Genomic DNA, 25,790 nt, shown 5'->3' with positions numbered 1-25,790 from the left:
ATTACTACTGTTAAGTTACACTGCCCTAGGGAAGAACTTCCAATACACTTCACACCTTTACTACTGCAAATCTACTATCAATCCATTTGTTCCAGAAAAGACAACACCAAAACCTCAAATGCTTTTAACTTGTATCAACAGGTACCATGATGAAGCTTGTTCCTCCTAAAATCATGTCTGTGCATCGCTTTCTCTCCCTCTCACACACAGAGATGGGTACTTCTCTGGAACCCAAGCAGCTAATTACTATTTTCTACGAAGTCCACAAGAACAAAGACACAAACCTGGTATTAGAGGGAGAAACAGGACCTTCAGATTTGAACCTCCTCTCAACACAAATAATGGCAATATCAACTCCAAGCAAACCAAGCCTTTCACAACCATGCCATTCTCTAACATTTTAAGAGCATTCAGGGTGAAATGGACTAATAGAGTCAAACACTGTGTCCCAAGGCACGTTAAAACAAGAAACACGACAAACCAAACAGCCAAGCCTGGCAACAGGTAACTTCCTGTCGTTTCCTTGCTCATAAAATAAACCCAGGGATATAAACACAACTACACATTTATCCACCTGGTTTTGAACATCTCTACACTTGAGGACCATCGGCAGCATTTTAAAACACGGCCATTTTGCCTTCAGTTTACCTTTCAAGGCTTCTGCTAGGCTAGTGACTCCTGTGCTATGGTTGACTTACTTTGCATCTTGGAGCTAACCTGTATACCTGCACACTTAGGAGGAACTCTCTCCAGGGCTGGCTAGGCAGCAGCTGAAATCAGCGAACCAACAGCCACCCTTCATGGCTTTGACCACCTTCACCTGGGCTGGCAGCAGAGCTTGGTAATCAGGTGCAAGAATGATTAAGGATTTCCTGGTAGCAAGATGCATGGCAACACACCTGTGGTTACAGGTATACTTTATCTCATACCCTAGGACAACAATCTAACCCCACACTGTACCCAGCCTTTGCCCTTCAGAGGATGCTGAGATTGGGTCAGTGTTGTGCAGTTTCTGCAGGCTTCTGGTCACTAAACGCTAGCAGGTTAACTAATTCCTGCAGGAGAATATTCTCCTGTCTGCCTCCAATCCTCCCCGCAGGTGTGAGAGAGCAGGGGGTTAGGGTTCAGCATGGACTGCAGAGCTGCGGCTTTCCTGCTGGTTGCCTCGCACACATTACTAGAAAAAAGAATTCTGCTCCAGACTTGCTTTCCCTTGAGAACACACTTGGCAGAAAAGCTGTGGAGAGGGGCATTTTAAATCCCTTCTCTCCACCTCCCACCCAGCTCTGTCTTTATCAAGAGTTCTGCTAGTGGAGGCAGGCAAATCAGCCAAGGCCACACCCCAGCAGTCACTGGCGGCAGAACCAACAGGCAGACTCTGCCCTTGGGAGGGAGCAGTGTGGAATACACCAAGAGGAAGGCTGGCTTCCCTTGGCCAGGCAGTTGCACCTGGGCAGTTACCAAGGCCAAGTCTGGTTCCCTGAAGCAGCCCCACAAGCAGCACAGTCTGCATGGTGTTCAGGAGCCTGCTAATGGCTGAGCCAGCACCTGCAGGAGAGGCAGCCCAGGTGAGCTTTCCCCGGTCAAGTTCACCATAGCTCAAGTGATAGACCTCAAAAGAGCTACTACACAAAGCCAGGAGCAAGGGCAGTCAGCAACAACCAGACTGCCTCAGTACCCTTGGGGAAACAGCACAGGGTTCATACAGGGTACCGGCGCTCACTGGTCTGTGACCTGAGCCAGGAGATCCCTAAGCTGCTCCCGCCACTCCCCACTTCCCTGGAGCCCTCTGGCCAGGCTGCCCACCTCTACGAGGGGAGCCTTCGATGCTCTCTGCGCTGGACGAGTGTGCATCCGCTGGGGCTCGCCGCAGGCTGCTGAAGTAGCCACGCGATCGCGAGGCACCGCTTCGAGGGGAGGGCCCGCTGCCAGGGCCGCCGTCTCTACGCGCGAAGATGCCACTGAAGAAACGCAGTAGTCGGTGCTCAGAGGCTGCTCCGGGCCCCGCAGCCGCGGCCCGCGCGCGCTCCAGCCGCTGCAGGTCGCTGTTGTCCAGCGTGCGGTTCTTGCTCTTACTGCGCTCCCAGCGCTCCAGGTCGGAGAGCGCATCGTTCTTGCTGAGCACCTCGCCGACATCCAGGGTATTGCGTTTCTCCGAGGCTGGCTGTGCAGCGGTGGCGGGTTCCAGGGCGGCCTCAAGGCCAGCCTCGGCCTCGTCGCCCAGCGGCCATGCGAGGCTTCCGGAGCTGCTGTGGCGCCTCCCGCTGCTCAGGGCCGGGCTCCGAGGTGCCTCAGACCCGCTCCAGTCCCTGAAGCTGAGACTACGCCGCAGGGGCGCGGCGCGGGGCCCCTCCATATCGGGGCTGCAGGGCTCTGGAGAGCCGGACCCCTCCACGGCCTGGGGACTGCCCGCCAGGGCCGCAGACTCGGGGCCGCTTGAGCATGGCCGGAGCCTCCCGAGCTCCAGCTGCCCAGTGCTGCGGGTGCGGAAGGTACGTAAGTCCCAGGCGCGCGACTGGAGCCCCTCCAGGTCCTCAGTGCCCACAGCCTCCTCGGCCTCTTCCATGAGCCGCCCGGGTGCGTCCGGGGAACGCGCGGGCCGGGGTCGCGGTGCCAGACGCGGGCCGGAGCCACCGGAGCCCGGCTCCGGGAGCTGCTCCTTTCTGACCATGGTCACCGAGATGCGGTAGACAGTCTTCCTGGGGGGCGTCCCGCGCGGCATCGCGTCCACGGGCGGCGACGCGTGCTCGCCGCTGCCGTCCAGCAGGTACATGTCTCCTGGGGCCGCTGCCGCCGCGCCACCCGCCTGAACCCCGCCGCATCCAGCGCGTCCGCCGGTCTGGACGCGCAGTCGAGGCAGTCGCCGAGTAAGGCGGGGAGAGTGGCCAGACGAGATTGGGGCCCACGCCCCCCACTCGCAGCGAGGGCCGCGCTCAGGCCGCGGGGACGGCGCCTCTGGTGCCCGCCAGCCCGTGCGCCGCGCGGCCCAAGTGCTAGGGTCCGGGTCCGGGTCGCCGAGCCACGGGCCGCCGGGGGCCGGATGGGGCGGAGCGGCGGGCGGTCAGGCGCAGGGACGGTCTCGCCAGCAGGTGCGGTCGCGGCGCGCCGGGCCCAGGGCGGGCGGCGGCGCCCGCGGCTTCATTGTCTACAGCGCGGGACCCGTGCGCATCTCCGGGCCTTTCGTGCACAGTTCGGGGACTCCGCAGCCTCCGCCACTCGCTGGGCTCCGGACGCGGGCAGCTGCGCTGGCCGCGGTCGAGGGGCGGGCGGGCGGCGGTTTAAAATGGAAATGCGCGCCGGGGCGGGGCGGACGGGCGGGGGCCGACGTGCAGAGACCGCGGGCCGCGCGCTCAGCCCGGCCGGCAGAGTCCCGGGAGCGCGGCGGCGGAGGCGAGCGCGGCGGGCGGCCAGGGCCAAGCGCCGGAGTGGATCAAGGCTGTGCAGACCGGATCCTCTAGGGCAGCAGCCAGCACGCAGGCGTGAACCCTAACTAAATCTACCCGTGCTCCAGGGCCTGGTCTGCAAAACCAAAATAAGGTTGATCTCCCACCTGCTGCCGGTTTGTCTGAGGCATCTCTCATAACCAACCACGCAGCTCTGAAAAAGATGCAACTCAAACGACTTTTTTAAAAATATGTATTTTTTTTTAGCTGTAAGTGGACACAATACCCCTATTTTATTTTTATGTGGTGCTGAGGATCGAACCCACTGCTCCATGAGTGCTGGGCTCTACCACTGAGCCCCAGCCCTCAAACTTTTTTAGAAGTATCTTTGGTACTTGTGACCCTGGTACAGGTAGGCTCCCAGGAAGATAAGAACAAAGAGAAGACAGCACTCCCCTGGGTACTGGGCCACTGGCCTCTGGGAAGAGTACCACAGTTTGTCTCCTAAGTAATTTTTAGGGGCATTTTAAATCCCAAAGTGTGGGGGAAGGTTCCTTACAGCCAAGTACTTGCTATCCATGCCAACAGGCAAGAGAAAGCTGTGGGCATACAGGAGGGCAAGCCTGGCTTACCCGCTTACTAGTCCTCTCGGATCTTCCATGTTAACATGGAGGTGAAAAAAACAGCATCAAAATCTTGAGCACTCTGGGGAGCACCAATCTGGGAAGGACACTAGGGCCAGGCATTCTGAGTCACCATGGATATTAAAAGTCGAATTTCCCTTCCATCAAATTCTCCCCCTTGGCTCCAACTGCTAATGGTCTTGAATCACTTGACAAGGCACAGTATTCTTATGTAGCTGATCAACAGGTCAGTTCTCTGTGTGCACAGATGTACTGTGTCAGAGTTTGTGTTTAAAAGTCCCAGAAGAAAAACACAATGAATGCTAATCCAGCCAGGAGGCCTACCTGGTCTGCCCTAGGCTGGGAAGGCCGTAGGTAAGATGGGGATAGGGAGGCCAAGCACTGCTTGGGGGCTCTGGACCACAGGCACAGTAGGGGGCTGCCCTCCTTCCCCACTTTAACCTTATAACATTTTGTGACATCTACCGTGTTCATGACACTGGAAGTGACATAAGAATAAATCATGTAAGGTCTTTTCTGAAAGTCTAAGAAACCTGGATGTTTGCCTCAGTGAAATTTTCAAGTTTGATGAAATAAATCAGATGCTAGGTGATTCATTTTATTTTCTTAGAGGACCCTGGAAATGCATCTGACCACCATCAGTGGCCTCTAGCTTCCACGATTTCCACCTTCACAGGGCTGTGGCTTGCTACACCTGACACTTGAACTCCGGGGCTCTGGAAGTGGTGCTGACATGTCTTCAATGAATGGTGAGGTCCTGAGGGTAGATCCATCTGACCTTTGATTAGACCCAAGAACCACCAACTTCTGGAGTGGTAGCCAAGCAGGAAGCATCTCTCAGAACATTTCTAGAGCCACTGGGCTAGGGGGATGCAGAGGCTCAGAGAGGGAGGGTACATTCCCCCAAGACTGCACAGCTCAGTAGTGAGGGTAGAACCTAAGGTCTGGGGGTCACACTGCTTGTGCCCATCCATGCCTGAGCTACTGTTAATTTCTTTGGTCTAAGTTCATATTAGCATTCTCCTTTGGTAACAACAAAAAGCAAAAGAACTATATATGAATATTACCAAACTTGACACTAAACAACAAACAGTAAATGATATCTTGATAAGAACAGGAGACATTCTTATCAGATTTTCACTCATTTGTTTCTCTACTGGCTCTTTTATTCATTAAATATATACTATTACTGCAGTGCTTCACGATGACAAGGCAGGGTCTCTGTCCTCAAAGATTTCATAAACTTGTAAGAGAATACTACTGCTAAATGATTTTGCCATGAAGAGAGATGAAAATGTGAGTGACAACACAGAGATGGCTGTAGTGCCCTGCATGCTAATGAACCACCACCACTAAGATTCAGCAAAAGTCCCAAACTTCACAGCTGCAGTGTGCAGACATAAAGGCCAGGGGATTGTGAGCTGAGAAACTGAAGCTCCATGCTGGTGGGAGGGAGCACTGCCCCCCCCCGGGGGGGGGGGAGAGGCATGGTGGGACCAGAACCAGAGTTCCCAACTTGGCTGGGACCCCACCTCACTATCCAAGACTCTGGCAAATTTCAAATTTGGAGCTGAGCTTTAACAGGAAAGTAACTGGTCCACAATTAACCTGTTGCTTGTTATCTGAGGCATCTGTAGAGCCCAAAGTAAAATAAACAAGTAAATAAAAAAATAGCATTCCTTAAAAGTTCAAATGCTGGACTGTTGGTGTTACCCAATCTGTGCCTTTGTCTGGAATCCACCCCAGGTTTTGTGCTCTGCTGTAGTAGAATGCAGGCTGCAGAGTAGAAGAATCCATTGGAGCCACCTTAGACAGCACCAAATCTTCCAGGAGCCTCCTCCTCCAGTATGCTCCAAAGCCTTCTTCTGCACTACCCCCAGGAACAAGCACGGATTTCCCCAGCCTCAAGGAGTCCACGTCAGGTCTGGCCATCTGGGTAGAAAAGCCTGGTGGCAGAAAACTGCCTCTCCCCGCTGCCCTGGAGACATGGGCTCTCCCGTTGCATAGAGGACAGGGGCTCCAGAGCCTGTCACTCTGAAATCTAAATCCCCTTTCACAAAGCCAGACCTGCCTTCTCTAAAAGAAAGAAAATCTTCATGCTGTCCATGTCTGAGTGGCATCTGGCTTTATTTTCCTACAGCTCTTGGACTCCACTAGACCAACATTTCTTGATTTTTCTATGCCATACAGCATATTACCATTTTGACATTAAAAAAAAAATGTCATGTAGCTGAGCTCACTGCTACACCCAAACCACACAGCAGCCAAGCGGCAGGGACCTGCTGACCTAGAGGGCAGGATGGGCGGCAGAGGGCTGACAGCCCCTAGGCCCCTTCCTCTCCAGATCCCAGGGTCATAGATCTTTGGCCACCCTCCACCACTCTGTCCTGGGCCATTCTAGCAGCCATGAATTAAACCCCCTTGATGACAACAGGATCCGGAAATCATCAGGAGGGCTTCCAAGGCTGACTTCAAGGGAACCTCTGGCAGTCGGCTTCTGCGAGCGAGCGTCACAAGCTCACTTTCCAAATGACACCACTTGGCAGCTAGTAATCACGTTTACAGTCTCTTAGCAGAACCTCGGCGGCGGGCAAAGGAAACCAGCCAACCACCAAGCATGCCCAGGCCTCAGCATGCCCACTCCAAGGCCAACAAAGGCTTCTCAGAGGGGTCCTTAAAGGCTATTTTCTGGTAACCAAATGACTGACAGATGTTGAAGAAGTAAAGCGAAAGACACCTGCGTTTTGCCAGAGCTTTTATACATTGTACCTTTCAACATGAGGCTCAAGTCAGATCGTTAAGGCTGGAGGAGTTATGATCTCAGCTTCGAGGGACTGATCCCTCTGCCACACACGCCCTGTGCCACACATCCCCGTGCTGAACTCCTGAGGGACCCCAATTTTCTCATTTTGTAAGCTGAAGGTTATAAGTGGAATTGTGTAAGAGATGAGGACCTGGCTCTGTCCTGCCAACTGAGGAGGGACGGGACAGGGGCCTCCTAACCCACAGGAGGTCCTCCTCCCCAGGCTGCTCCCCAAGACCAGCCACAGATGCAGTCCCTGCCAGCAGGGCCCAGGAGATGTCAGCCGTGTGTGATAGCACCTGAGGGTCCTCAATGTCACCTCAAGGACAGCAGGGTCACAGTTTAGACATTAATGAGGGAGGAGGGTAGGGGCTACTTATCAAAACTGAATTTGGCTTGACCTTAGAAGAAAGGCTTTCCTCAGTCTCCTTCCAGTCAGAAGGCATCTGTGGACCTACCCCAGAGGGGTGCGGAGCTAGGAGTCCTTGTGGGTGGGAAGGGCAGAGAAAGGGGCTTGAACCCAGCTCAGTGTCCTGCCAACACAGGGCTCCTCTGAGCAGCCTTCCCCAGACTCTTGGATGACGGATGCACACACACGATGCTGACACTCAGCAGGGTCGACCTCCACCTGCAGAGGAGTTCCTCTGAGGCCAAGCAGGACCCTCAACCCCGCAGGGCAGTGGACGTGAGCACTTCAGCTAGAGGCCCACCTGCAGGTGAACGGAGGTAGGAAGCACTGGCATGCCCAGAACTCTGAGCAGGGACCAGGGGAACTGGTGGGGACAGGGTGGTGGCTGAGGACTGAAAGGTGTCATCCAAAGCCAACAGCAGAGGAAGAGTTAGATGTGGTAAGAAATAGACAGGAAAGAGAAAGGCAGGAAACAACTGTTCAAACCTAAAACAACAAAAAATGGCTCCAAAGGGGAGGTGGTCTTTGGCCTTTGCCCAGGCAGGGTGTCTCCCCTTGGGCACTAATGAGGTTGAGCTGGGTGGTTCTTTGTTGTGGGGTGTCCTGTGCACCACAGGCGGTGGAGCAGCAGCCCTGGGCTCCACCCACTGGATGCCAGGAGGCCCCTCCCCAGGTGTGCCAGTCAGAAACGTCTCCAGACATTGCCAAATGGTCCCTGGGGGCAAAACTGCGGCAGGTGAGTTCTGCTTCAAAGGGACAGGCAGGACGCACTCATGTGGAAATGAAGTGACATTTCCCAGCCTTTCATTTCACTATTTTTTAATCCAGCCATTCTTTCCCACCTCTGCATATATTAGTGAAAAGCTCCAAAGGGTTTCTTTAAATATAGAAGTGACTATTTGCAGTTTACAGACAGGAAGAAGGGGAAGGGTTGTAGATGAGGCACCTACAGCCCTCACCTGTGACAGATAAGCCATCAGTTTAAATTATTTAAAATGCACAAGTATCATGGGCATCGTTAAAATGCCAGAAGGGTTAAAAAAATGTAAAAAGTCTACATCTAAGCAACGTTGCACTAGTTTTAATTAAAGCAAGGTGTATCAAGGTCCAACCCGTGGTCCTCACAGAGCCCTGAGATCTGGTGGCCTGCTCTCACTCCCCTCCCCTGCACATCTCACACAAATGGGAACCACCAAATGATGGAGGAAGACTGTCATCTGCCCCATGCAAAGGAACACTGAGGGATTCAGACCAATCCTTTCGCTACACAGCCTGTGATGAGACCAAAGGAAGTATCTAAATCCAAATGAGAGTCCACATCCTCCAACATCTGCCAATGACAAGACTGGTTTTATAACGTTCTAGTAAGGGTCCATTATGAGGAGGCTCCCAAACATGGGAAGGTCAGAAATGTCCTGGTGTTTTCTTGCTGTCAGGCACACAGGATTTAAGACATTAAAGTCAAATCTACTAATCATTGCTTTACGGAAACAGCAGCAGCTCCCACGCAGGGCAAGGCTGGGTGCAGGCAGGCACAGTCAGCAGACAGGATGATGCTCCTTCCTCCCCAGCTTCCACCTAGCTCTGTGGAGATGCAGCTGAGGAACTGAGAAGATGTGACCAGGTGAACACATCACTGCTCACCTGACCTTCGACCAATGCAAGGCAGCTCTGAAGCAAGCACACAGAGAGGCTCGGAAGTCCCTGTGCATGACCTCGTCTTCCGGCTTCGTGCGCAGGCACAGGCCTATCTGGCACATTTTGCTCTGCAGGATTCACTGCAAGGGACTCTTCTAATACCAGATCCACAAGATTGTCTTAAGAAGATGTTCCCAGCAAAGCAAAGCATGGGGGAGCATCAGATTCGGATTTTCCTACCAGTTTCCCAGATGAGAACAAATACCACGAGCCATTGGAGACTGAAAGCCACCTAAATCCGTCTCATGACATCTGGAACCAAGCTTTCTTTTAGATTTGCTGACCCCAGAGATTTAGAAAATCCGGGACTTACAGGAAAATCAAAAAATCCAGGCCACAAATAATGCCCTGGGGTCTTTATCAGTCTCCAGAGCACAGCTGCTGGAGAAGCCTGTTTTTACATGTTACCACTCCCAGGTGAGGTTTGATTGTAGAGACATTTGTTAATCTTTTATCCATACCTAGGGGTCTTGAAGATACAATTTATTTATTTTTTCTGTAAATGCCAAAGCAGAACATCTGAGATGCTGTTCAAAAAGCCCAACCCCCCATGCTCCAGGCACCAGTCAGAGAAGACACAGGGACAGTCCCTACCTGCATCAGCACAAAGTCTCTGCTCAATTGTCCCCAAGTGCAGAGGATGAGCCAACTGTAGCAGTGGGTGGCAGTGGCCACCTCCCAAGGTGGTCACAACTAGCACTGGAGCTCTTGGGACAAAACTGGGCCCCAGGATCACTCCTGACACACTAACAGGGTAGAAAATATGGGTCTCCTCCTCCACTTGCCGTACACTAACCACCAGCAGCCAGCAAGAACAGGGCTACGTTTGGGGGCAGGGAGGTGAGGGACATGGGACGCCATCAGAGGACACACCACTCCATAGCCACTGAGCCACTTTCCAGGTCCTGACGCCCACCCTCGAAACCACCAGTGATTCCAGATCAAGAGGGGGTGATGAACCCAACGGTGCCGGCTATATGATTCGCAGCACCCCAGTCCTCACACCTTCTTCCTGCCAGGGCCACTCTCCATCCCCAAAAGTGCTGTTGAGGATGGAGACCTGGCTGGTGGTGACCAAGACCAAACTTGTGGAACCTGGGAAAGGAGCTTCTCTGCTCCAGGACACTGCCAGGGGGTAAGGGCAGCCTGAAAAGGCACTCTGACAAGGGAGCCCTGTCACAGCCCAAGATGCTGCCATTCTGCTGGACAAGGGGGTTACAGGAAGCAGCTTGAAAGGACTCCCAGGTCCCTTTATTCCTGGTGGTTCCCATAAGGCTTCTCCTCCTCAGAGGAGGTGACCAGCTGAGCCCCATCACATCTGGCGCCTCCTCGAGTTCCCGGACCACCTCCTGTGGCCACAAGGTGACTGACCCAGGGCTATCATCTGCCCTGCCCCTTGGCCCCACAGCCTGTCCTCTGCCCACAACCTCCCACACTGACCAGCCTCTCACAATCTCCCCCGCAGTGACTGGGGCTTGCTTCCAAGCCTCCGTCCCACCTCAGCCCTGCAGACGCACCTCCTGGCTTTTCCTGCTCTATCTACTGAAGGCCAAGTCCCGACGCTACTCCCCTGCCCTGGTACCTCTAAGACCCCACCGTGGGCAGCTCAAACCCCAGCCTCTGAACCAGGGATCCTCAAACATGGTCCTTGGACCACCACAGTGCCATCTTCTGGACACTTAGCCATCTGACTCCATCCCTGGGAGAGTCTGAGGCCTGTGCAGGGGCATCGAATCCGTGTCGCCAAGCCCCATGTGACGATCACAGGACAGAGGCTGGCTGCAGGGGCCCTCTCTGCAGCCCTGGCTGCCCACCTCCCACCCCAGCTATTCCCAGCTGTCCTATTCCTTGTCAGGGTAACCTCAGGTCAGGTGTTCAGAGCTGGCCCAGGGACTGTGTGCCATCCATCACCATCACCTCCACTAAATGTTCCATTTAATAAAGGACAGAAACAAAAGCCCCTCCTCCACCTGCATGCCCTCCAGCCCCTGCTGTCTCCTCCCATGTGCCCAGGCCCCCTCCTCTCCACCCACATCTTCCTCTTGGACTCCCAGCCAGGCATCCCACTTGCCCCACATCAGAATCAGCTCACGCTCACAAAACTGTCCTTAGCCCTGTAATCATGGCACATTTCCACTCAGACCCCTGTGACCTGTCACCTGAGGAACAAAATGCCCACTCTGGGGACAAAGGTGGGGTGCTGGCCCAGCATAGCAAGGGTCCCATCCCCAGTACTGCAAACAACAACAAAACCCACCCTTGACTCCAGGCCTACTGCCCATGCCACCCCGGCTGCCACTGTGGCTCAGAGGCCAGGCTCCATGGCCACAGTGATCACACCCCACGTTGACCTGGGGAAACAGGCCTCGATCCTGCGCTGGGTCTTCACCTCTGCAGTGAGAGGACGATGGCGCCAGGGGGTTGTGCCTCAGAGGAACGACCTGCCAAGTGCTCGCTGCTGCGTGACAGCAAGCCTGCTGCCTACCACATCCCGGCAGTCACCGCTGGACACCACGCCCCCTTGTGTCCCCACTCCTCCCACTCTCACCTGTCTCCTGCTAGGACCAGTAGGAGGAGCTAAATCCTACCTGTCACTGGAGCCTGGGCACAGAAGTCCCTAGCCGGACATTTCCCAGCTGGCCTCACCTGCCCACTCCCCGACCCCTGGACACTCCTGGACCTGCCACACCTGTACAATCACCACCCCCAAGAGGTGGTGATGCTGTCTCTGGACCCCGGCCCTTATCACACTTCTGAGTAAACACATGCCTCCTGATGTGTGGATGACGTTGTTGTCGGTCCAGGAAGTTGGTTCAAGACTGATTCCGGAAGCCAGAGACAAGCCAGCTGACATGGGATGCACGGGGGGGGGGGGGGGGGGGGGGGGGGGGGGGGCGCGGCTCTGTTTATGCCCCTCTTCCACAGTGCCCTCCCCACGGCCTGCAAGTTTATCCCTGAAGTCTCCAGTGGTTAGGGAAAGACAGAGAAGATGGTGATTCATTTCTTCCCCTGACCACAGAATCCCCAGCTGCAGCTGATCTTGGGTGGCCGCCCTGAGAAAGCCTGTCCCCTCCCTCGGTGGAAAACATGAAAACATGGTTCCTGTACAGGCTGCAGAGGGTGCCTGCCTGGAGTGCGGCTGCCTGGGGAGAGGCCAAGGGCTTGCTTCATTTCAGGGAGCGGGTGCTGGTCAGAGGGGAGGCTCAGAGCCTCTAGAAAGTCCCCATGGCGGTCATCAATGGAACCACTGCTCCCGTGCCCACCCACTGGAAAGGGGTATGCCAGGTTCACTGTGCGAAGGAGGGAGTGCTGCTGACTCACTGGAGAGTCCCCTGCATTCCCAGGACCAGAGGCGGCTGGCTAGTCCACGAGGACCAGCCATTCGAGGGTCAATGTGCAAAAGAACAGGCTGGGCTGAGAAATAAGGAAGCACATGCTCTGACCAGGGGCTCAGGGGGTCCACTAAGAAAGAGAAGACCTTGGGAGGTTGAGACAGGAAGGCTGCAAGTCTGATGCTAGGTTCGGCAACATAGTGAGACCCTGCCCCAAAATTAAAACAAACCAACCAACCAACAAACAAAAAGGCGGGGGATGCCATTCAGTGGCAAAGTGCCCCTGGGTTCTGTCCCAGTACCCAGAAAAAGAGACAGAACACCTGGGGTGACTCAGAACTGGACAGAAGAGGCTAACAAGTGAGGGCGCCCACAGGTAATGCACAGCCCCGAGAGCACTGAAGAAATTCTCAAAATGACACCTTTGGGGAGTTGCTGGGAGCTGCGCTGGGACCTGGGCAAGGTTCTCAGAGGGTGGGGGACACCACCACACCGTGCCCTGACCCGCCAGGGTTTCCAGAGAAGCACGGCTGTCCCTGGAAATTTCAGCTTGTGAGAAAAGTGACACTAAGTAACAATGTTCATGCAAAAGACCGGAAAAGGGGCACGTTTCAACCGGGCCAGCGAGCTACTCAGACCTCTACTCCCGGGGCTCTCTGCTTCCACGGGCTGTCACCAAACACCAGCATGAGTGGGTGTGCCACAGCCCTGCCGGCTCAGCACCACGGATCTGCCGGGCCCACACTCCTGCCAGCCGGCCAGGGACTGGCCCGTGAGGGCACACGGCTGTCTGTTGAAGTGGTACCTGGAGCACTTTCCGTGGCCCTGTTCCGTTTTGAACAAGATCAAAAAGTATTTTCAACTCAGCAAAGATTCCCAGGGCCAAAGTCTCCAAGCTGGGTGGCTTTGTACCAAACAGCATCTCTGTAAAATGGGGCCACTGCCTACCAGGGAGAGGTCAGTGGGACAACCATCCCCTGCCTGCGCTTCTGCTCAGGGTCCCAGGAAGTTAGGCCCCAGCAGCCTTCCCCGGCAGCCCAGAGTCCCCTCCCCAGGGTGACAGCTGCCCTTCCCAAGGTGACCGTGTCCACTGCACTGGGCCGGGTGCAACCTGAGGCACTTCAGGGATGTGAATTCAGCGAAACCCTTTAATTCCCCAGGGCCTGAAGGTGGATACTATTATTATCCCTACTTTACAAATAGAGAAAGGCAGTCACAGGTTACAACGGTGCCCCAGATCTCACGGCAGACGGTGGGGCTGGCCTGGAGCCCAGCCATCCTCCTGTCTGCTCTCTTCCTTCCTCAGATCCAGAGAAAGCACAGCCTCTACCCCCAGGCTTGTGCTGGATTCTGCAAAGGGAGGCTAAAGTAGAGGTCAGGTTAGGAGAGACAGCAAAAAGGGGTTTTGCAAAAGAAAGTATAGTCATCCCTTCAAGTGGCCCTAGAGGCACCCCACCCCATGCCAAATCCAAAGATGCTCAAGCCCCTCACATAAAATGGCCTTGTCTCCATATATCACTCAGGCACGTCCTCTGGCTGACTCATGAAACCCAATGCTGTGTGCACACCAGGTGAACAGTCGGTACACGGCTTAGGGGATAATGGTAAGAGAAAGAATCTGGACATGTTTGGTACAGGCGTAATTTTCTTCCCAAACATTTCTGATCTGCAGTTGGTGAAATCCTTGGGTGCAAGACCGACGGACAGAGAGGCCGTGACTCGTCCAGCTCTGCTGCACACACGCAGGAGGGAAGGGTAGAGGAGGAGGAAGCGGAAGAAGGGGCAGAGGAGCAGGGAGAGGGAAGCAATGGGGAAAAGAGCTTCAACAGGACTGAGCTGGAAGAGTGATCAGAGAGGGCAGGACCGAGAGAGCCCAGGAGAGAGCCCAGAGCCAGGCTGAGCGCTCAGAGGCCCCCACTTCATCTGAGCCTCAAAGGCCAAGGCCAGTCCATTAGACTCTCCTGGCTCCCCTTTCCCTCCTGGGCTCCGGGCCCTCCAGAGTCGTCCTCCACCTAGAGACTCCAGGGCAGCCCAGGGGTGGCCAGGGCACCACGCCTACCACAGGTCTGTCCTTGGGCCCACCCACCACCTACCCCAGGACACAGGGCCCCCAACCAGCTTCTCCCCCGATCCTGGCCTGGGTACCAGAAGGCGGCAGGAAAGTCACTCAATTGTAGACTTCCGTTCCCTGAAGTGGAAACACTCACTTATAAAGCCACGAATTCTTCCCATCAGAGGCATTCCAGATGTAATTAGACCCGTACAAAGGCCTGGGCACGAGAGAGAGAGTGCTGACTCCCCAGAAGAGATCCAGGCCTTCTGCAGTCCACGCGTGCAGACCCCCCCTGGCTGGCAGTGGGGAAGTCGGAAGGGGAAACTGCCATGAATGTTTAACTGGCTACCAAGTCTAGAAGACATCGACCAGGGATTCAGGGAGTTGCATGTCCTCAATGACACTTTGAACCACCCTGCCTTAGCTGGCTAGGGCTACCATCACAACGTGCCCCATGATGATGTGAGCGGGCTCCTCCTGAGGCCCGTCTCCCGGGCCCGTAGGTGGCCTGTTCTGCGGGTCTCACAGGGCCAGCCCTGTGTGTATCCATGGCCTCCTCTCACAAGGACATGGGGCCCACTGAATTAGATGACATCCTTATTGAGGCCGTCCCTCATTTTAATTTCCTCACCGCTCCCAAGACATCTCCAAATGCAGTCACAGTCAGAGGAACTGGGGGTCTGGATGCCCCTGTGCACACTCTGGGACACAACACAGCCCCCGGCAGTGGCTGCCCCTGTTACCCAACAACATCAGCAGGACATCTCTCTGGGTAACTGAAGCATTCTGTGTACAACAGGCGCCTGTGGACTCAGCAAGGCCTCTTCCCAGGAAAAGCTCAAGGAATTGGAGGCACTAACAAGGCCTGCCGGGCACAGATGGGCACCTGGGCTCCCCAGCACCCTGCAGCCAGCTCCCAGGAACCTCTGAAAGGGCCGATCTCTCATCTCTGAGGTCCACATCCAGCCTCCTCCGATTGCAAGAAGCAAAGTCCCCAGGAGGGCAGGTAGGAAACAGAACAGTTCATCTGAGCTCTCACCCCCACCTTCTCAGGGAATAGAAAAAACCACACATCTTGCCTAAATACTAAGCCACATCCACAGGTTTGGGGTCAACAACTGAAGACCTCAATTCAAAACTGAAGCGGGGGCCTCTCCTTCATGTGGCGCAGTCACATAAATCGATCGGTGTCTTAGGCTTGAACCCTGGTGTTTCCCGTGGCCCTGAAAACAAGCAGGGTGCCTGCCTTGCCCAGAAGCCTCATCTCCTCAGAACCGAGGCATCACCCCCACGGTGGCATAGAGCACCAAAACAGATGAAAGCAATATTCCCCACCCGGAGGCTCAGAATCGGGGCTGCAATCTGCAGGAAGGACAAGCCCAGGGTCCTCCAGAGGCCGGACAGACCTGCAATGATCTGCTTCCCTGGACAGAATCATTTCCTGGTAGAATCTCAGCAGCCCTGTTTGATACGTCCAAAAACTAAGTAACTAAGTCCCAGACTGCCTTCCCAGGCCCTGCCTAGCCCCAGCCTCTTTTCTGTAAATGCAGATCAAAAACCAGGATCACGTTTCAACATTAAAACCCCCCACCCACGGCATCAGAGGCGGCACACCACACCACTGAAACAAAACGGAGTGCCTTGGAAAGCCTCGCTGAACACACCCAAGTATGAACAGATCATACTTGTTGAAATGTGTTTAAAAAGTACATAGGCCCTATGGATATTTCCTCACCAAGTAAGGAGTCTTGCTACCAAGGCAGAGCGTGGGATCTGACTCAGAGGCAGCCTTGCCAGAGAAGCACTTTAACTGCTCCTGATTGATGAGAAGAAAGCGCTCAGCACTAGCCTGATGGCCAAACCCACGTTCACTTTGGGCTGCAGCAAAATACAAAAAAGGGATCAGAAGTAACCAAGGAGGAGACCATGACAGAGTTAAGGGCTGGGCCACAGTGTTTCCCTGGTAAGAGGGAGATTCGAAGAGATCCCTGCACTCCCCTCACCTTAGAATGAGTCAGGACGTATCACCTTCCAGCTTTGACTCCATTCTCTCCTCACCTCCCAGGTGTATCAGTCCACACCAAGCCATCGCCCCAGGAAGAGGGCCCTTGAGAAAACACGAATGGAAGCAACAACGGGCCTTTCTTCCAGCTTCTGTACACTTAATTAACTCCCTATCCCCAAGTCCAGCATGGGTAAATTTTCCAAGCTTATGTCTGCTTTTAGATGTACGCTGACCTTGTACCAAATGCACAAATGTTTCTATTAGCACACAAGTCAAAAAGGGGGGCAGCAGGGGGGCTCACTCTGGATATGGTTATTAATATTCTTTATTCATGAAAGAGCTCCGTTTGAAATGACACGATTCAATCAGAAAGTCAATTCCCTTCCAAGTCTGCTGGGCTTCCCATGTGAATGCAGATCCTGGCAGGGGAGACGGCACAGGGAGGAAGAGCATGCTGCTCCCTCCAGAGTGCTTTCCCGTCGGTCCAGTCGTGGGTGGGAGGGGCAGCTCAGAGATCCTAACAGACTACTCTGGATGTTTTTATTTTAATTTTCTTGAGAGTCTTTGCTTACATGAAAACAGAGCAGAGACCCAAGATGGAGACCTTTCCAGTGGAGTTATCATCAAGCACAGCCATTTGAGAAGCGAAAAGGGGAGTCTTAAAAACTCTATGGGCATGATTAGGTCCTGTTGCTGGGGGACCAGTGACTACTGAAAACTGCTCGTTTCCAGCTCACGTCACTTTGGATGTTTCGTGTCTTGAGATCGTGTTACCTCCGGTGAGCCCACGTAGGGACACTGACCTATGGCGTGGGTGAATCTTGCCTTCCTCTTGGGCTCCATGTGGGGACAGCAATGCACCTGTTAGAGTTTTTCTTGTCTTCATCGTATCAGTGTCAAGCATGACATGGGATACTGAGCCCTTTTCCAATTCATCGCTTATTAAAATATTCAATTGGAAAACCCGTTTCCTTCATCCTGCTATTGTAGTTACACAGTTAAGTGACCCCAGCTGTCCAGGAAATGCCACGGCAGTTACACAGTACTGAGCTTAGAGCAACCAACTGGGGCTCCTGTCAAAGACGTCCCATGCTGGAGAGAGGCTGGGGGAAAGCAAACAGCCATGTTGCATTAAATAGACAGCTGCAAATAAAATCCCTCCACCTTCTATCACCTTATCACAAATCCAAGTCGAAATGAGCCATTAACAAAACTGAAGGGCCCGAATCTGCCCTGCATGACCCTGTGACCCTGGGGATGTTATCTGGCTCTTCATCTGATGTCCTGTAACAGTACTGCTTTGACCAAGAAGGGCTATTTTTCAATTTTCAAATCTGGCTACAGGCTGGCTTTTTAACAATTTGTTTATGCGCTTTGTTTATGCAAAATATAAATGACTTTTATTTTAAGCCTATCTTTACATCTAGCTCTGTGGTTTGTCAAATCACCATTTCTAAATACCCATCTTGGAAAGTTTCCCCTTCACTACTCTTAACCCTTCCAATAAGGACGAGGGCTGGAGCCCACCAGGTAGGACAGGCCAGGTGACCCTTCCTCAGCCAGGCTGGCCTACTCGAAGCAAGGGTCCTAGTTCCTTTGTGTGGGGGAAGAAAGGGCTTTGGGGGAGGTCAAGTGACTTGCCCAGGGCTGATGAGAAGTGGGAGCCAGGTCCCCCATGCCTGGGCTCTGCTGCCTCCACCTGCTGGTGCCGCTGAGATCCTTGATGCTCTGCTCAGCTCTAGCTGTAAGCTCTCTTCAAAAATGCCCCCATGAAGTCCATGGAATGTTTGGGGGAGTCTGGGTCACATGGCTACCCACCCACAGGAGAGCACGGGGTTCGTGACAGGGAAAACAGCATCGTCACCATACAGGTGACCAGGTGACTTGCTGAGGGGGCTCCTCGAGGCCTGAGCAGGGAGAAGACCTCAGGGCTGGGTGGGCACAAGCCTAGAGAATGGACAGGGTGGTGTCCCTCCTCTGACACACAAGCCAGGGCCCTGCATAGGAGTCCTGGTGGTGCCAGCTGGGCTGCTCCCAGACACACTGAACCCGTGGCCTCGCTTACAACACGTCCCTCAGGAGACGCTTCTAGGTACGTCTTACACCACCTAGAAGCTGTTCAGCTGGACTCTTGCCTAGTCCATGCATCTTTCATAATGAAAGTAAGCCAACCCTCCACTATGGCCTGTGGTCAGTGACCTTCTGTGCTCGTCTCCCAATCAAAGCCCATTAAAAAGGAAGAGTTCCAAAAGCAGAAGGGATGTGCCAACCCAAGAAGTGCACAGAGATGCTTGCTCTAACATACGGCTGCTCTTCATCAACAGACGAGGTCCAGCCAGCCGGCGTTCTGCCTGAACAGGCCTGTCCACCTGTGGCCAGGCTCCCAACTCCTGCAACCAGACAGAGTAGCAATACAAATGAGCATGTCCGTTGCTGAAATCCTGTTAGCCTGTATCTGAGAAACTCAATTCCTAAATGTGTGAGCTTTTTAGACATTCACATTCCCAAAGTGACTTTCAGGAAGAGTAAATGTTTTGCATTCCTGCTATCATTCTAGGGGCTCCTGGAGCTGCCCCACCATGCCCTCCAGCACACAAGCTGCTCCTGGTCACCTGGTCACCAGCAGGCACCCACACAGCACACTCTGGCCATGGGCCTGGGTATTCCCACGTCATCATCCATGCTATTCTCAATCTCTGCTGATTTATTCCATGATGGCATCTCAGATTAATTGGCTTTTGTCAATTTGCCTAGGGGAATCTTAATGCTTTAAATATCTATTTGATGAGCTCTGTAAGCATCCAGAATAACCATTTGTCTGTTACAATCATTGCAAATATGTTTCCCCAAAACTTAGCAGAATGGGAATCAGAGCACATGGAAACAACCAAGCATTCTTAAGAAACTGCTGTTGCAGAAATGCAGGGCGTAGTCTTCTCAGTGGCACCAGAGCTCCTCCACTGACTGACGTCTGTCACCAGGGTCATTTCCCATCTGTCCAGCGGATCCCTCTGCCTGTGGCTGCTGCCGACACACTGAAAGCTGGTCTGCCTGGTCTGTTCTTCCAGAGCACACACAAGTTCCTTGCACATAACCTTCCTTGCTAAGACTTTCTAAACTTTTCACATTGTTTAAGTTAAGCTCGCGCAGGTTTGTAATTTGCAAAAACACATTTTTTCCTACTCTGAAAATTCGTACATTTTTTTCAGTCTTCAGAGAAGTGAGGCAGATGACAAGCTCACTCAAGACCCCCAGGATCTCAAGGCACTACACAGCACAGCAAGAGAGAAATCGCGTGTTCTTCTTTCCCTACACAAGGCCTCAGCTAATGTGAAGGTGCGCAGGGCCAGCACGGAGATGGAAGAATGGGAGGCAGGATCAGACTGGACTCCCACAGGGCACCAGGGTCTCTGCCCTCCCCCCAGGGCTGACCAAGTCTTATTTTAATCTCTTCCACCCAAAGACACCTTTCAATCAAAAAGATACCTGGAGGACCACACAGCGTAGCCAACCAGTTTAACTGACCACATTCTATTGCCTCAGGAACTCCTAGGTTAACCTGAGCTGGACAATAAAGTCCTCTGATATCAAAAGTACTGCCTGGGGTGAAAAGAGACGCCAGCTCCCACCAGGAGGGACAGCTATAGCATTTCTAGCTGACTTCATGCTCACCAACACCCCAAGGCCCAGCCCAGACCTTCAGTGGTACCTGGTGCAGCGCATTCTGGGGGACTGTGGAAACCACACAGAAGGCCCCACCCCCCCCCCAGCCAGGAGCACCAGAAAGGCAGGTCCAGGCCCTGGACAGACCTGTGCATGGGAGCCTCCTGGGGGCCCGGGCATCTGCCTTCACAAGCCCCCAGGGCTTGTCCTGCGTCTCTGCACAACTGCGTTCTGACTTTCAGATGCTACAGACACATTTCAAATAAACATTTTACTCAAGTGTCTTAAAATGACTGAGTAAAAAGCCACATGTCCTCTTCTGCTACCCTTCCTCCTCCTCCCCCCTCCTTCAGGAGAGCGGCTCCTTGTTCAGAGCAAGGCTCAAGGATACACCTGACAAGAGGCAGGCGGCTGAGGCTGGGCGGCTGAGGCTGGGCGGGGAGAGGAGCGCAGCCCAGGAGGGCAGACCAGGGAAGTAAACCAGAATGCCCAGGAGGGGCACCCGCTGCGCCCAGAACACGCCTGGCCTTGACCCGTAGTGTAAAAGGGCCATCTCCTCAGGCTCACTCCCGAGTTTAGGTAAGACTCACATCCTCACTACCCCAAAGGCCCACAGCGGAGCGCGCTCTGCGACAGTGCCCTGCTCCCCAAGAGCCCCCGCCCGTCTCAAGAGCAATGTGACCAACTTCTAATGCAAGTTCCCTTCAAGGAACTCTCAGGTGGGACCTTCAAGCCATAGCTCTGTGGCCTTGGGATCCTATCAGGAGGCGTCACAGGATGGCTTTGGCAGGGAGCACAGGGAAGTGCCCCACTTCCAAGATCTGGGGGCTGTGGTTGCAGTGCACAGACGGTCCCCAAGAGGATGGTGCGCTTTGGGGCTGTGGCTGAGCGAGCGCACAGCATGGATGGGAAGAAGGGCAAGGAGGGCAGACCCTCGCTGGCTGCTCTCAGCAGTGGGATGCCATCTGCACCTTCTGTGGGGCCTACAGCCACTTCTCCACTGATGGGGGTGCAAGAACACAGCCACCCCATACGGAGCCCGGTGCAGGGGTGAGATGTGCTGTCATAGATTCAAGCCTCACCCAACAGCAGGACAAAGAAAAACCATATTACCTCTCTGGGTAAAGAGGGGACAGAGAGCAGGAGGTGGGGGTGAACTGGAAGTCACCCTAAAGAGGAAAGTAGGGATGGGTGTGATATTGGTCCCGGGTGGTCACTCCCACACTAGAGTTATTTAAAGCCAGACTTTTCAATACTAGCTCACAGCTGCCTGCTTGTGTAAGTTTTCAAAGAATAATGGGGGTGGGGGTGGTCTCAAGATAAGATCAGGTGCCCTCATCTCAGCCACTCCAGTAACCCAACCTCTTTTCTGGTTGTATTTGGGGAGATGGGTCCATTAGCTGAGGGTTTGAGTTTTTCTGACATCCAGACTGAAGGGGTCTGATGTCTGAGTGATCATGGTCCTTCTATGGGAAGGACCAAGGTGGACCTCAAGGAGCTCTGGTTCCCACCTGGGTCCCTGCGCGCTGGACAGTTGTGAGTCAGGATAAAACAAGCCTGAGGTCGGGGTGTGGCTCAGGGCCTGCCTAACACAGGGAGGCCCTGGGTTCCATTCCCAGCACTGAGATCCATCTAGACTCCTGGTCAAAGTTCATACAGGACGTAGAAATGTGCCAAGGGAGTACCAGGAGCTCGGAATGTGATTCCTGAGCCGGAAACCTCTAGGCAGCAGGTCTGAAGGCCTCTGTCAGCCTCAGACACATCACTCAGGGACCAGGTAAATGCTTCTGAAGACCATTTAAAAGCCTTAATGGCAGGGCAGACTGGTACTCCATCATCCATGTGATGATCACAAAACCCATTTACATGCAGTTGTGAGTGGACATTTCACAGGCACCTTAGAAAGCCGCCCTTGTGTTTCTGGGGACACTCATGACCAGGGTGGCTGAGCTCTCATGACGATGAACCCCGGCCCCTCCCAGCTGGCCCAGGTTTGTGGGCCTGTGGCTCCCGTGGCCTAAAGGTGGCCTGAGGAAACTGGCTGCCCACAGTTTCAACTGAACCTGGACACATTTCTCCCTGCTGCACGGGGGTCTGCAAGACAGCGAGGTCAGAGTGAGAGGCAAGCTGGAGAAGAGGCCCAGCATGGAGGAGTTCAGTTAGGCAAAGCTGGCAACCGAAGGGAGAGACAGACCTGAGAGGAGAGCAGGCCGGGCGCTGGTGCATCCAGAGCCACCCCACGGCACCTCTCAGAATCAGCTGCGCTTTGCCCACCTGCGTTGCAAGCTCTGCTAGCGTAATTGGTGTGGCGAAAACGTCTAGTTATCGTCAGATTACTCTTGGGTCTTCATAACATCTGGACATCATTGTTAGATAAAAATTCAGTATCCGATGATGGGTTCTTCTGTTTGTTCAAGAGAAACTGGACTTCAGTCCTTTCCCTATGTCCACCCCGAAGTTCAATAGCACTTGTGTTTTAGGGGAAGACAGCAAGAGGGACACTGGTCAGACTCTACTGATCTTACCCTGAGCTGTCAATTTTGAAGGAGAATCTCCTTCAAAAACTATAAAAGCTCTTAAAACCAGCCAGTCGCCTCTAGGCAGGAGTGTGGCTCAGAGGCAGAGGCCTGCCCAGCACTCGGGAAGCCTGGATTCCACCCCCAGCACCACCCCAAAAAAAGAGAAATGACGATACTAAAAGATGACATGGTAACAGCACACCTAGCAAACAGATAAGCTGCTCCTGCACCAGGTGCCTGGACCCCTGCACACTCTCACGGGCCCGTTCTCAACCTCCCCCTGCAGTGGGCTGGCCACTCAACTGAGTTCTGATCCTTGGGCATGGGTGGCTCCCAAACCCTAGGAGACACAGAGCTCCTACAGCCCTCGGAGCTCTCTCTCCACTCACCACGCACGGCTGAGCCAAACATGGAGGAATCCCTGCAGCCCAGGGACATCTCTCTTGAACTTCACATGAGAGGCATGAAGCATCTATCTGGTTGAGCACTGGGATTCGGGGTTTGCCTGTTACTAGTAAGAACATCCCGATAAATACAAGGCCGGAGTCTTCACTTCTCATGAATTCTGCCACCAGCTCCTCCACCCTGGCTGAGTCCCCCTTCTTGAGTGACACTGAACCAGGCAAGTCAGCCCACCTGTTATTTCATGTACAGTTACTTCCGACTTTGATTCTCCACTTGCACTACAGCAGGACGTAGGCCTAAGAGCCGGGGGCTTCTACCTTTGCGGGCATTTTCCCATGACATGTCAGTGTGCTCTACCGCAAGCCACCTTAGCAAGAGCAAGTGAGGGATCTCCATGCAGAAAGCCAGGTGTCCAGGGCAGGTGGTGGCACACTGGGGCCTCCCTCTGCAGCTTACATGCTGCACAAGCAGTCTCCCGTCCCACAGCCCTGTACCCAGTCTCCCCCAGTGCCTACGGGTCGGACTCAGCACTTCCTCACGCTTTTCAGTGTGGACATTTTATGACCCTTCCAGGCCGACTGGCCATGACCGAGCTCCAAGCTCCAACTCCAGGATTAAGAAAGATCCTGCAAGTGAACCGTTTATTCCAGAGCACAGAACGACCATGAGCTACTCTTAGATAAACAGGGGTGCTCCTCTGAGGTCTCAGGGTACGGACACCTTGGACACACACGTGTTAAGCAAAGAGATAAACATCAAACAGACACCACAAGTCCCCAGGGACAGACACACATCCGTGTACATGCTACATGATGGGGAAGTGGGAAGGAGTCTCTTGCCTACTTCCCACTCCGCCTCTGTATTATCTAATCAGGAAGAAATCTCACTCTCCTCCAGACTCTTCCCCCATCCTTCCCTCGGGCCTCCAAGGATTCCATCCAGTTTGCTCCAACCACCTGCAGCGGAAGGGCTCAAATCACCCCATGAGGTCTGCAAGTCTGCCCTTTTGTGGCTAAAGATGGCCCCCACACCTAAACGGGGAAGGCTGCTTGGCAGTGCAGAGACCCGCTCCACGGCTGGGGAGCCATCCTTCTCCTGTTCCAGACCTTCTCCACATCACAGCCACACACACAGAGGACAGCACACATCATGGGCTCTGTCATCTACTTCCTTTGATTAGATAATCAGTCTTCTCTCAGGGGAAGACCAGAGGACGCAGAAGAACCCGTGTGTGAGCAGGCTCAGATGGCAGGGACCTTATTAAGAGAGCACGTGATGGGAAGGAGAAGCCAAGCTTCAACAGTGTGCTGCTCGGTTTTGGCTTCCTATTCCAAGAAAGGGAGACAGGGCCATGCTCAGATGGATATGGAAGATGACCTTCTCCCACGGACCCTGAGGATGGAGACAGCAAATTTCCCATGACTTTCACAATGAAGATGGTTCTGGTCTTACCTGGAAGCACTGAACAGCCAGACTCATTCCTTATGTCACACCAAGAGAGTTTCCCAGTTTCTTCCATCTCCCCAAAGGTACTAAGCTGGGTTGTAGCTCGGTGGTACAGAATGCACTTCACATGCAGGAGGACATGTTCAACCCCCAGCTCCAAACATCCTCAAGACAAGGTGGGGCAATCTGTGGTGGCCTTTGAACTTCCAAGAACCTTGCCTTCATGGCCGTCTGCCTCTGGGACCCGTTTCCTGCTCTGTGGTGGAGGGCAGCTGTCTCAGGTCCACATCCTCCAGAGAACCTGCTGCAGAGCTGAGCATGACACGGAGTTTCCCTTCCACATGCAGCACCTCCTCAGGTCCCCACTGCTGTGCTTTGTCCCGAGCCCATGGCAGTTAGGACCACAAAAGATGCCACCAAGCCCAGAAGCCTGGGATTCGCCTGGTGTTTGCAAAGCAAAATGATTTTATTCTCACTGATGAGTAATGCTCTAAGAGCTTCCTGGGCTTTCGCCCCTTCTGAACACAAAGAGTACATCTGTGCTTCTCTGGGGGGCAGGGTCCTCTACTGTTACTGTAACCTCTAGAAGCAAAAGGACCTGGGGAAGCAACCGCCAGAGCACCCACTGGCACTCCACCAGCTGGCCCGCTCCAGGGGAGGTCTACCTCTGAGAGCTGGCCCTGTAGGTGCCTGTAGACAGGGCTCAGAACAAAAGGAGGTGGGAGGACCCATCCAGGACCCACCATCCATTGCAAGTCGCTGCGAAACCTCGGCCTGAATCTTCACCCAGACACCTGCTACTGCTGCAAGGCTCTCCTGAACATGCAGGGACAGTCCCTCTAAACCAACATAGAGGGCTCACCAGGACTTCTGCCCAACTGACCTCAGCTGCAAAACTTTCCTCCAATCTTGCCACTGGTCACAACCCAAAGGTCTAAAGAGGTGGGTGCAGCAACCCCTGAGTCTCAATCTTCTTGGTAAATCCTTCCCAATAAAAGCTCTCAACCTCGATAGCATACATGCACAAGCTAACAAGACTCACAGGATGAATCCCTACTTTCAGGCAGGCCACATGGAGCAGGTGAGCATGGGTGGGCACCCTCTGGAAAGCAACCGACAGACACAGGAATGTGCATCACCTTGGACGCCAAGAAAATACCTTAGGGCCTTATGCCAAATCAAAAAACAAGATGTCAGAAGATACATGAAGAAATGGACATCCGAGAGTGAGCAACCTTGATGTTCCCCCAAAGGGCACAAAGACAGATAAAGGAGCCACTTCAGGGAACCTTGAACCACAGTTACATTACAGCTGCAGAAGCCAGGCAGCAGCACAGAAAACATGCCTGGTATTTTCTAAGGAGTGATGTATTCAGGTCATCTATGCACTCCAAAACAATAAAGGGGCAGGACACGGAATAAAGAATACA

The 25,790-nt window shown here is 53.8% G+C and overlaps 1 protein-coding gene across 9 annotated transcripts in view; it reads right to left on the bottom strand.

Moving 5' to 3' along the window:
- The window catches only part of AGAP1 (ArfGAP with GTPase domain, ankyrin repeat and PH domain 1), a 496,078-nt gene that overhangs the window by 353,505 nt on the left and 116,783 nt on the right, over nt 1–25,790 (bottom strand). For 2 of the 9 annotated variants that reach the window (XM_081261157.1, XM_081261155.1), the window contains exon 1: nt 1,807–3,492. The exons of 4 other annotated variants lie outside the window; for them this stretch is intronic. In XM_081261157.1, coding sequence (XP_081117283.1) covers nt 1,807–2,773 — 967 coding nt within the window. In that variant the 5' untranslated portion in view covers nt 2,774–3,492. Of the gene's footprint in view, nt 1–1,806; nt 3,493–25,790 lie in introns of those variants that run through there. 3 more of the 9 variants (XM_081261158.1, XM_081261160.1, XM_081261159.1) reach the window with 3 other exon arrangements.

Source organism: Spermophilus citellus (genome assembly GCF_964194105.1).
Source record: "Spermophilus citellus genome assembly, chromosome: 11".
In the NCBI taxonomy this organism is placed as follows: domain Eukaryota; kingdom Metazoa; phylum Chordata; class Mammalia; order Rodentia; family Sciuridae; genus Spermophilus; species Spermophilus citellus.
The sequence above is the reverse complement of the archived record's forward strand: the minus strand, read 5'-3'. Positions and strand labels throughout refer to the sequence as shown.